We start from the raw sequence: 13,382 nt of genomic DNA on the forward strand, positions 1-13,382 counted from the left end.
AGGTCATTTCATAGATTGATTCGTGACAAAAGTAGAATATATCTTTAAAGAAAAGATATTACTGTTACACTTTTGAAATATTTACGACAACCATTTTACATGCATATCGTCTCACTTATGAAAAGATAAAATGACTATTTTTCAAAGAGATTTGCCAACTTCGTAACTATAGAATAGATGAAATATTTCTGCTGCAGCATTGTGAAGGAATATATTTCTTTTTCTCAAATTAAAGATTTTAAAAATCTAAATGCTTTTTTCTCAAGTTTAACAATATATAGAAAGCTTTTTAACCTGAGGATTTGAGAGCTTACAAAATACAAATATTTCCTTCAAGCTTTTTAACATGAAAAATTAAAGTACTGAGTGTCCGCCCTAGCTTTATATTCGTTATTCAGGTTTGGAAGTAGTAACGTTGCAAAGCACAAAGTTATCTGATATCTATTTACAAACATTGCAAAGTACATGACAGCATTTCGCTTCTTATCGGAATAAAATTTTTCAAGACTAAAATATATTTATCAAGATTCTATCGTCTCGACGGATTTAGTATTCCATTCTAAGGACTTTCAATCTTTTCCTGATATACATTCTTTACCCTTCAAGAACATTTGGAATATATGAAAATTTCTGATTTTTCTCTTTTATATACTTATTATGCTGTAGCAGTTGCATATTTAACACTCTATGGATAACATACTATAACTTTCTTGTAAACTTAGACATATGTTTGTAGAATAAACTTTATAAGGCATATTTAACTAAAGAGAACATATCTTGCACATTTTAGTTGAAGAAACTACCCAGCTAAGTTCTCTAAAACTTCAGAATTTTGAAGTGTATCTGCATACAGTTTCATTGAAGGTAACAAATCAGTAAAAAAAATATAATTGCTCACACACATAACGTGCAGCGGTAATTGCCAATTTTCGATATGGAAGAGCCACAGCCAGGTCCAAGTAATATTCAAATTCCTGTCATTAAACAGGAGGTAAATACTTCTGAAGAAGACAGTGGATCTATACCATATGTTGACAGCCCGGATTCGCCTCCAAAAGTCGAAATAAGAAAAGCAAGCATCGCTACCACGCAGCAACTGCATGATGGCATTATCCTCTTGATTACTAGCGACAGCGAAAGCCAACGATCTCCGAATGGCTCAATCGCCCAGCATCCACTTTCAGAATACTACCTGTTGCCATTGCCCCCAGATGCATTGAGTGCTAATCGTAGGTACTCCCTGCAGGACAAGACCGGTAAGAACCACCAGCATCATCCAGAGAGAAAGGCTTCCTGTCCGGACACTGAACTCCATCTGACCACTGATAGGAGGGGAAGCACTTGCAGCAATCGCAGGTCGGAACTGGACGTCAGCAAAGATCGTCTGACACCGACTTCTTTCTCAAGCAGGCGTTCGAGTAATGCCAGTGTTTGTTGCCATTCATCGTCTCGCAGGTCCTCCAGTTGCAGTGTGGGAGGCCACCACCACAAAAGAAGGCCCAGTAATTGCAGTCGCCGTTCCAGCAACAGCAGCGTCAGTCATAGCCGGCGTTCTAGCACCGCCAGTCACAGATCCAGCCCTAGTCATGGCAGTCGCCGTTCCAGCAATTGCAGCCGCCGATCTTCGCACTTCGACTCGGATGAGGAAACCTACCTCCACCACCACCACCACCACTGCCACAGGGGTTCCAGGTCGAGCCTGGATCCCATTCACCGCGGCTCCACAGCCTCCGTGGATCTTGGAGGCATCCGTAGAGGCTCCTACCTTCCTCCCCAGCAGCAGAAGGAGGAGCTCGACGAGCAGGAGGAGCTGGAGATGGGCGGCATCCCGCCAAGGCACCGTCGGATTATCATCATGATAATCGGATCTGTATCCATCTTCATACTGGTGATGTCAGTCGTGCTTATAGCTGTGTCCCTGACCTTGTCGCCAACCATCGATGATCTAGGTAAGTCAGCCTTTTTTATTATATCATTTAGTTAAAAATGTTTTTTTTCAGACCTTTGTTTAAATCTTTCTGTATATTATAATATTCATTGCAATTAAAAATTTCTCCAAATTTCATTCCAAATCAGAACTTCTGTTGCTGAAATGAGAATTGCGGGTGTAAATTCGAAACTTTCTGTATTTTATCTAAATGGGATTCGAGATGTATTTCTAATACCAGAAAATATTCCATTCTCTTGCATTTTTATACTTTCTTTTTCTACCAGTATTATACTGAATTTTATTCATCGTGTGCATGGTGTTTTTGTTATTTGTTCAAGTGCAGTGCTTTAAAAATGAATATTCCATATACATTTTGGATTAATGTATGATGATTTTTTTTTCATTTGTAATTTAGTAAGAATTTTTTTTATCTAATCTAGCATAAATAAATAAATATTCACCAGAAATACACTGTATAAAGAAACTAAGTAAATAATGTTAATTACAAGTAACACAATCAGTAAAGTTTCTCAGCTTTTAAAAGGTGTTTGTGGTAGTCAGAACTGCTCCTTCATTTACCAAAAATGCATTATTAGCTTTTATTCATTTTCTAGCCAAATAACTTCGGTATTTAAATCCCCTCTGAACTTCATTCTATAAAAGAAATGGATTCGGATCGCGAATTATTTACAGCTAAAGTTTACAGGTTGATCAGAGATGGTCTTAAATTCTTTACATAATTTAGATGCGAAATTACCTTTTCACCACTTTGTTAGCTGAATATTGGCCAGCATAAAAATGTTCTTTTCCATTCTTATTCTAGAATCTACAAATTTTCATTAGTTAACCATTTGTTATAGCTTCATTGCTAGGAAATTGAAAGAAATATAACATAAGTGTCTACACGGTTACATAGCAATGAATTGCGTGGAAAATGTAAATGCACCCTAGGATTCATAACACGAATAACACATAAATGCATCGATATCTGATGAGCAGTGCACCTCAGGATAAACTGGGAATTACCGCACAACAAGAATTTAGTAGAAATGTATATATGTATCTACCTTACAATAAATGCCAGAGAAAATTGTGAATGATTATATCGGATGGCAAAACAAATATATCTATGACTATCTATATGGCTTTTGTTGATTTAATTAAAGTATTTTGTGATATAAGGAAAATATTTGTTTTCACTGCGCGAAACAGTTCATAATACGAAATACAATTATTTTAATTTAACATTGACATAAAACAGCTATTTATTGATACAAGGTGGATGTAGTTGTATATGCTCTATTAGTAAGAAGGGCATAAACTTATATGAAGACGATTTGTCGTAAATCAAATTAAATTAAATTCATTTAAATTATAGAATTTTATTTCGCTACATGAAAAGAAGTTTTTTTTTCTGTCTTCTTGTAAGTGCTGATAATCTGAAGCGAGAATTTCTCATACCGGTTATTAGCTTTTCTTGCAGGGCACTTCATAAGTCATAAACTATGCATTATTGAAAGATAAACTAATGCAATTGTCATTTAAGTGAATATTTGCATCAGAATTACGTCTTCGGGTTGTGAGAACAACCAAATCAGAAGTGCACTAATCAAATTTGGTATGAAATTTCATATTTTTTCGAGGTTTAAAAATTAACAATTGAAAGAAGAAATCTTCATTGTTTTAACACTGAAGGCATATAACTTCCTGACTAACAGATGAATCACTGCCGCACTTTATCACTTCGAACGACATGCATGTGCTTGCTTGAGTCATGATATTCAAATCTCTCAGGAAACGAATGCAATATCCCTTTTAAAGTTTTCAGGGCAAAGTTAGGAAAAAAAATACAAATCAGTACACATTTTCTTATGCCACTTTGTTTACTGAAAATTTCCTTATACTTGCTACTCATTTCCTCATAATCCCTTATATTTAGTGAAAATGCATTGATTTTTCTGATACACATAATTTCAAGGGAGATAAAACTGATTATAAAAACAGATCTAAAGATTTAGAATTATTATTTGAAACGTTTTTACTTCTTGGAAATTTTTTTTCAAGTCCGTAATCTTTACTAATAATAAAGATGATTGTGTGTTGGTGCTCTATAGGACAGACCATTAAACCAAGAACTACTAAATACTAAATTTAGCATATTTTGGGAATAATTTAGATAATTTTGTGGGTGGGAACATCGGAGCGGGTTTATTTGAAATTTATGAATAATTTTAATTAAATTTAAATTAGGGTAATAATTAAATTTACCCAAAAATAATTTTTGTTCTTTTTTAATATTTAAATAACTCTTTTTAATGATGCAAATTGAGTTGTTAAGCGCATTTTTCCCAAATTTTAACAATTTTTTAAACATATTTATTTTTTTTTACTTAATTTTCGTATATTGTTGCACTAAAATTGAATCTGTCTTCATTGTTCATCAAATATTCAATCGCGTGAATTTAGTGAAGTTATAATACCGTGAACTAGATGAAACAGACAATTATGTTTTTTAGACGTTATGATTTCATGGCTCTATTCTTGCTATCAGGATAGGCAATATGCACTATAAACAGAAGAACTGTAAGGCTGTTCAATTAAAAAGGCTATTATAATTTCATACTTAAAAATATTTTCATAAAAAGTTGTGCGGAAGAAATTTAATTAAAGATAAACATGATCCATAATCTCATTGAATCAGATGGTTGCTAATTCATAAATGTGACTACTTCGATAATAAATGAATAATGAATAATAATTAACATTAAATAAAGAATAATTAAAAATATTGTATAAATTAAGGTTTTTATTTATTGATATTACAAAAATAATTTCTCTATGCAAGTATTTTTTTGCCACAATTTACGAATTTAAGATTGCTCGGGAGCGTTACCTAAATATACTTGAAAGAGTATAAAGGAAAACAAAAGGCATTTTAATCTATATTCTTCATTAATATTGATTAAACGTAAGCAATTATTCAATGAAATTTAAAAAAATTATTTAAAATTTACTGATTTTAAATTAGCAGTCTAATTTCTATCTACTAATTATTAAATTATTCAAAATTAGTTTTAAATAAATCGAAATTTGAGTTAGACATCCTGATCCGATTCCATCGAAGAACCGTCGTGTAATCGGGTCTGGGGCATGTTAAATCCGTCCAGGCCAAACGTCCTCCCACTGACGTGGTGTGCTGTGGAGAGGGGGTGCCAGCTCAGGTGTCGCCCTCGTCATCTGACCGTGGTTCAAAATGACGAGGTCCGTCCCAAAATAGCCCTAGTGTTGCTTTAAAAATGGGACGTTAATATAACTAAAGTAAATTAGTTAGTTAACAGAAATACCTCGCTATTTAATCTGATATTATAAGTTACTGCATACCAGTTAACAATACACGAGCTATAAACCCTCTTGGCGTAAATATAACATTTTATTCTGACTTACCAGATCCAAGATTTTATGCTTTAATGCAGACTAAGTAAAAACTCATAGTGATTGAAATTGTCTTGTATGGCGTAGATCCACGATCATTCAATCTTGTACGCAAACCACAATCATCGTTCTAACACAACTCCCAGAACAGCATGCCTTTTATGACGCCCTTTTGTTATATGTATAAATGTCTTAAAGTTTTAAAAACTTTACAAATAATAAAAGTAAACGCATCTTTTCCTGCTGGAGATACGCAGGCAGACAATGTGACCAAAAATTATAAATTTGATTAAAAAAAAAATATTTTAGATTATAAGAATGTACATCTCAGATCAGTTTTTTTTTAGAAACTAAACAGCGAAGAAGACTCTGGATATAAAGTTGATAGTACATGATAATGCAAAGACCAATAGTTTTACATTAGAAAATTTCTAGAGAAAAATGAATTAAAAGGAAAATGTAAATTTCAGTCACAAGATGGGTTACTTTATGAGTTATGAAAAACCATATTTGAAGATTTTACGTTGGCATTCCGATTTTTTTAAATTTTAAGTAAGAACGGATTTATTTACCTTGAATTGAGTGTCTTTACAATCTGAATTTCAGATATTAAGTGAAGCTTAAAATAAATATCTCTAACACTTACATCGTTTCTTAGTAGAAAGTCTCTTCTAAGTAGATAATTTGAGAAAATGTATTGAAGGTTTGAGCGCATTAACATGTTAGTGGATCAATATGCAAGTACTTGAACTATTGCATCTTTTATTAATACGTAATTTTTAAGAATATTTTGACAATTGTTGAATAACGAATCTTTTAATTTTAATAATTAAATCAGAGATATGTGATTTTTTAGAATGAATTAATTTGCTGTATTTAAGTAAAGAATTTGTTGGAAAATCTTTGAAAAGCTTCAAGCTTGTATTTTCAAATATTTAAAATTCAATTGCAATTTTTGCCTGAATATTAGAAATCATATTATAATTTCATAACTTACATATGTTGAAATAACTCTTTAAAAGTCTTAAATATTCGTAAAAATTTAATACTTAATGGACATTTCCTATTTCAAAAGAGCCAGATCTCATTTATGACTGCCGAACCTCCCTTTCCTTCAATAAAGTTTCCTGGAATAGATTAAAACAATGAAAATGCTTAAATTTCATCCTATGATAAAAGCCGATCATTAAAGTTGAATACATCGTTTCATACGGAATTCAAAATATACAAGTTTCAACCCGGTTTATAAAAATAGTAGTCATTTTCAATATGGGGGAGGGGGATACGAATGAATTTCAATTATCAGCATAGAGGCGGTTTTTTTTTAATTTCAGTATAATTTCCGTTAGAAATAAACATTGCATATGAATTTCGTAAATCAAATATCAATTTTTTTAGAAGGTAAATCATCTGGAAATATTATATTGGCCAGTTATGAACACCAGAATTTTAAAAAAAAAGTTGAAATTGCTGTTATCTCGAAATATAGCATGCAGTTACCTGAATTTCTGAGTAATATTTATATTAGGGTGTCCCATAAGCTACTTTCCTATTTCTAATATCAAATGAATACAATATATTTATTGTTTAAATTATTTATTTTGTAACATACGAAACCTTTTGCTCTATTACCTTCTTCCATCTCTCAGGAAGCCTCATTAGGCCTTCTTTCCAAAAATGTTGTGTTTTGGACAAGAAATAATCCTCGAGGGACGCTTTTATTTCGCTGATGGATTTAAAACGCTTATCGCGAAGAGAATTTTTTAAGGACAGAAAGAAGTAACTATCTGATGAAGAGTGATCTGGAGAATATGCATAATGCGGTAAAACATCCGAATCAAACCGTAAGAGCTTCTCTCTTACGACTAATGCAATATGTGGTCTCGCGTTGTCATGATGGAAAAACAACTCCTCGTCGGTTCATTAATTCTAGCGAGTTTTTTTGCTCTGGCTGTTTTCAATTGATCCAGTATTTCGTAGAATTTATTCTTTCACCTTGAAGAAGGAGCACGTAGAAAAGGAAGCCTTTCCAATCCCAAAAAATGGATACAAGAAATTTTTCGGGGTGTAGTTCCGCTTTGCGACAGTTGAAGGCCTATTAACCTTATACCAAATGCATTTTCTATGCCCATTTTCATATAAAATCCAAGTTTCGTCTCCAGTGACAAGCCTTTTTAAAAACGCGATGAGAGAGAAACTTTTGGAATATTCTAATATAATTAAATATTCTAAAAAACATAAATCTGTATTTTAACTCTTTTCTACTTCTTAGTCTTTAATTTAAAATCTATTGTCATAAACGACATCAAATCTCTTTGAAATCAACATTTTTCAAGTTCACCACCAGATGGAGCCAATTATATTAAATCCGAATTTAACTAAATCAACAATTAACTCGTAATTAAGTTTTAAGTATTAAAGTATTAAGTATTGAGAAATCATCGTGTGTAAACAAGTGTTTTATAATGTGAAAACTTTAGCCAGAGAAGAAGAAAATGAAATATCAGCTTCAGATGTTTAAAAAAAATTTTGTAAATGTTTTACAGTTTAGGTCGAAATATGCATTTATTTCCTAAATGTCTGCAAAATCCATATAGTATGCTAGATATTCTGCCTGAGAAACCTACTTTATTGGCCGAAAATTTCGATTTTCAGGGAATTTATATTCAACCAGTCGCAAAGCACTTTGTGAATTTCAGCATGAATTTCATATTGAATATTGGGAGTAAATATTGCTTTAGAGTTTCATATAACCCATTTTCATTACCTAGTGAGGTAAGGTATATATTGGAAGTTTAGCAGGGCAGCGATGGATTTCAGAATATTAAAATATTAATTATTTTTGGCTTTGACTCTAGATGCTTGATAAAGGTTGTCTAAAGTAACATTTAGATATTTAAATGAACGCAGATATTAATAATTTCAAGTTAATTAACGGCGTAATTGATGATAAGCTTTGATATGGAATTTGGAAAATAAATGTTTTTTCAAAGAAATTGACAAAGTATTTTATCAAACTTAAAAAACTTACTTTGTTCATGATGCAATTTTTTAAACAGCTTTCATTACAGAAAACTTTAGAAAATGTTGCATTTCAACTTACAGACAGTTAGCAATAATTGCAATGAAAATGTTTTCATAATTGATTTAGCGAAGTAAATAAACCTAAAATTAAGATTACACGTGTTACCTAATGAATTTCAATTAAATATCTTATCCCATTCAATATGCATTATTATACATAATTTTATATAAATAAATAAATATTAAGATATTGAGTACGACCTTCACGATACTAACCCATTACAAATATTTTGTGAATTAGTAGAACAAAAATAATTTCTGATCGATTTTTATAGAAAGAGGAAATATTATCAATATTAGTAAATGAATAGTGTTATATTTGACTTCTATTCTGTTGTTTATTTTTACATCCCGAAAATCGGTGTGAAAGACCAAAACTATAAAATCTGGTATTGAACTTTTGGTCATGGTAAGTTAAATCCTTGAATTTTTCGATGTAATTAAAGGAAGAAAATGTACTTTATTAAGAAACTTCTTTTTATTGAATGAGCACTTCTACATGCTATTAATTTTTCACTTCAAAATTTTTAAAAGGTTAGAAGAATTTCGTATAGCTTTGAATAATGTGTGATTGAATTTTGTATATCTTTGAGGGCTACAGTATTCGTTAATAATTTATCGAATAAATAATATTACCAAAATGCATCTTAGCAACTAATTAAAATATATATTAACACAAATTCAAACTAAAAGCAGGATTAAATGTACGCTAATGTATTCAAGAACGACAAACACACTAATCTTTTGTATCTCATTGTATGAATTATTTAATATACTACAATAATTAAGCTCTGTTTTATATTCATTTTTAAATTAAATATTAAAACAATTTCATAATTATATTTAACTTTCAATGATTTAATAAAAAAAAAAAATTCCGGGACACTGACATCATTCAAAGCATATCTCATCCTCTTTTTCATAAATAACGCTCTTTTCAAAACATTTCAGTATAAGAGGGAAAAAGTGAAATTTTCACTTTCGATGTTTGTTTTTGCATATATGTGTTATAATTCTGCCTTATAATATAAGACATAGAATATCTTATATTATAAGACATTCTACAGGGTGGTTATAATTAAAGTTCCACTTTGAAATGGTCATAAAAGAAAAACTACTGGACCAAATGTAATCAAACTTGGTAATAGTTTAAAAGAGGTCATGGAAATTTCTTTTCTGCGAAGAAAACTGTTCAAACACTCACCACCAGGGGTGAAATGGCGCTGTATGCAATATTGTTAAGCAAAATACGACATGAAGATACCGGTTTAAAATGTGTTGAATCGTTTCTGAAACCTGTTACAAAGCATGATCAATGTGTGTTATCTCAAAATCACTGTTTATGGTGATAACCTAACCAATTTGACAGAATTGAAAGATGCGATGAACCAATATGTGCGTAACATTCCTCCTGATATGCAAAGAGCTACTATTGAGTAATGCAGTAATGCGATTTAATTTTCTTTCAGAAAACTTTGGATGCCACATTGAACATGCTTTGTAACACGTTTCAGAAACGATTAAACACATTTTAAACCGATGTCTTCATGTCAATAACAATACTGAATACACCGTCCTTTTCCCCTAGGTGGTGTGTTTTTTTAACTCTTTTTTTGGCGGAAAAGAAATTTTCATGACCTCCTTTATATGTTTACCAAGTTTGATAACATTTGGTCCAGTAGTTTCCCTTTTATGACCATTTCAATACTCTTTTTTAATTATAACTATCCTTTGCTTTAAGGATACTCTTTTTTAAGCATTCGACTCCTTGGAATTGACGGTGAACATACTTTAAAAAAAATAGAAATAATTTTTTAAATAAAATTGTTTTTGGTAACGCCGGTAAATCAACGGTGATATTCTAAATATAAAATAGCATATTTATCGAAACTGCAGAAAAATTTTAAATTTTCCGAAAATGCGAATCCAGGAAAATATCCAGCACAAAGCACTTTCGGAATTTCAATATGAATCCCATATAGGATATTGGACGAGGGGTGAATATCGCCTCAGAATTTCATATATCCCATTTTCATTCTGTGCTCTACCTAGGGAGGAAGGTAAATATTATGCATTATGATGAACAGGAATGGATTTCAGAATATTGAACCATTAATTATTTTTGCCTTCGAGTGCGGTTAGTCGGGGGAAATAGCTCAAAGCTATGTGTAGACAGTTAAACCAGAAACAAGGACTCTAATTTTAGTGATGGCAAATTAATTGATTATGTAATGATCGAAATGTCGAGAAACAGAATTCGAGAAATAAACGCGATCATGCACCGTTTCATTTTAATGCAATTTATAAAACCGTTCTTTATAATTTTCAAAAGTTTTTTTTTAAATATATGGCATAAATATTGGCATATTTTTGTTTTCGTTTAAAATAAATATTCTGTTTAATAGCTTACTGTCATTTAAGTTATTACTATTGGTTATTTTAATAGGATTTGTTCGATACTGTTTAGATCAATAATTAAATCATGCTTGTTCTCAGGAGCAAGAACAATATGTACAAAAGTTTTGGGAAGGAGTAATTGCCATTGATTTCAGAAGCCACTAATGTAAACTAATAAAATATTAAGAGATTTTTTTTCCAAAATTCTTTTTTATGGAAATGAAGAAATACTTTTGATAACATATCTTCCCATTAAAAATATATCATAAGCAAACTTAAAAGAGCTTGTACGCATCATTCCTTTATATTTTAGCTATTGTTTATGATTTAGTATTTAACGAAAAATGGTATTTACATGGCAAGTTTTAAACCAATAAATAATATCATTAATTAAAGAAAACAAAATTCCTCTTTAAATATTTTCATTATTTTTAATGAAAATAATTCAATACACATAAACACATAATTGTATAAACAAATAAAACAAGATCTTTATGCATTCCGTTATCGCTATTTTAAAAAGTTTTATATAGTCGGATGAACATTATTAGGAGTATAGTTCAACTACGGTTCAGCATTGAATGCTTTAAAAAAATAGTGCATCTTAAAAAAAAGATCAACTTATGATTCTGGGTTACAAAAAGTTGCAGAATAACTTATGGTTTTTTTAGCACTTTTTTTAAGAGGATCAATCAGGGATTCCATTGAGGCACAAAATAAAGCCCAGCTTTGTTTATAATTGTTCAGCTTTGTTTGTAATTGTTCCTGGAATGTGCGTTCACTAACAATAATACCGGTTAGAGGAATCGATAACGCATATCTTTGGCCTAATTTTAAAGAGGATTTGGTCGCTTGAAGCTGCAGTGTTGTAAGAAATATTTCGTATCTTTGCTTCCAATGTTTTGTTTACTGATTGTTGAACAGCAGAGCAGAAGTTAGTTATGTTGCTATTTTACAATTATAATTATAAAATGGCTTTTAAATAATATTTTAATTATTTATAATTTTATAAATATTGTGTTAAAATTTGGTAGTCAATTTTATATCGTTATTTCGTCATTGGAGCAGTTTTTTTTTTTAAAAAAACTTAAAAGTTAAATATCTATGAGGTTAAAATGACTTCATCTCAGGCATGTAAGTGATGTTTTAAGCTACGTTCACCAAGGATTAATGTTACTAAACACAGGAAAAAAGATTTGTGTTTGTTATAAAAACAACTGATACGAACCAATAAATCCAGTCAATTGAAAATTAACAAAAGATATAAAAAAAACTTGTGTATTAGTATTGATTTAATATACTACTGCATCAAAATTTTACATAGTTGTGTGTTCCCAAATGCAGTGCAATGCTTTAATATTTTTGATTATCAGGAGCTTTAGATGTTAATTTGAAAATAAATTAATTTTAAGATTTCATAATATTTAATAACAATAAATTGCAAAATACATCAAAGACATAAAAAAAGAAAAAAGTTTAAAAAAATACCATCTATAATTATTAATTTATAGTCTGCAGGTTTTTAATATTTGAGTATTTATCAGCGTTCTTAAAAAGTAAAAAAATAATTTATTTATCGAAAATATAGAAGTTAAAAAACAATTGTAAAAACATGAATTATTTGAAACAATACTTGTATAAGGAAATGAAACAAGAATTATACTTTAAGATAGAATTGTGTCAATATATTTAAAAATTTTCCATTATATTTTATATTAGAAATTTTATTAAAATTTCAATTGACTCTGAATACATTCATCAAGTGGCTAAATCGCTACATGCTTCTCAGAGTTTTTGGAACCTCATATTAATTGGTAAAATAAAATGGTTTTCCATATGTTTAGTTTATTATTAAAAATCTGTTTTTTATATTTTAATTTATCGGTTTTCATCGAAATTTTATATTATAAAAATTTATATAATCATATTACTAAATAACGCTTTGAAAACACGCGCCAGTGGTACGTATCGCTACCTACAAAATATATTTTTTGCTGTACTAATTGCAAATTCTACAATCTGTTCCGTAAAACTCTAAAAGATACGTTGTTTCTTATGGCACTTGTCATACATAAGCCCGCTGACGAATGCTATCTATTTTAAGGCCTCAGAGCGTCTCTTGTTTCAGTAGAGCCATCTACGGCTAAGTGTACGACTTAGCTACTCATTCATCACAACCCTTTATACGGAGAAAACTTCATTCATACATTTCATTCATTCAACCACAGATCGTAACTTGGACCTGAATCAGACAGTGATGCATTACCCCCAGTTTTATAGGCTCGACTTGGCGGATTTGGTGGCCATGAAGGATTTATGCGTGCGACAGCTACCACGCATACGAGGAGCCATCGGCCGGCGGAGTTCGAACTCGCAATCCAAGGAATGCGAATCCAACGTCCTACCAACCAGGTTATGCCAGCCCCTAAAATATATACAACAGCATAGACAGATATACGAATTTATTTTTGCTGAATGTATTTTGTATGTATATGAAATACATTTTACTTCAATCTAAATTCCACTGCCAAAAATTATG

At 30.7% G+C, this 13,382-nt stretch overlaps 1 protein-coding gene across 1 annotated transcript in view; it reads left to right on the top strand.

The window, feature by feature from the left end:
* The first annotated feature begins 281 nt into the window (after positions 1–281).
* Positions 282–13,382, top strand: part of LOC129975583 (uncharacterized) — a 33,311-nt gene continuing 20,210 nt past the window's right edge. Inside the window, exon 1 of the mRNA XM_056088645.1 lies at positions 282–1,949. Coding sequence (XP_055944620.1) covers positions 935–1,949 — 1,015 coding nt within the window. The 5' untranslated portion in view covers positions 282–934. The remainder of the gene's footprint in view (positions 1,950–13,382) is intronic.

Source organism: Argiope bruennichi, chromosome 7, assembly GCF_947563725.1.
Source record: "Argiope bruennichi chromosome 7, qqArgBrue1.1, whole genome shotgun sequence".
NCBI classification, from domain to species: domain Eukaryota; kingdom Metazoa; phylum Arthropoda; class Arachnida; order Araneae; family Araneidae; genus Argiope; species Argiope bruennichi.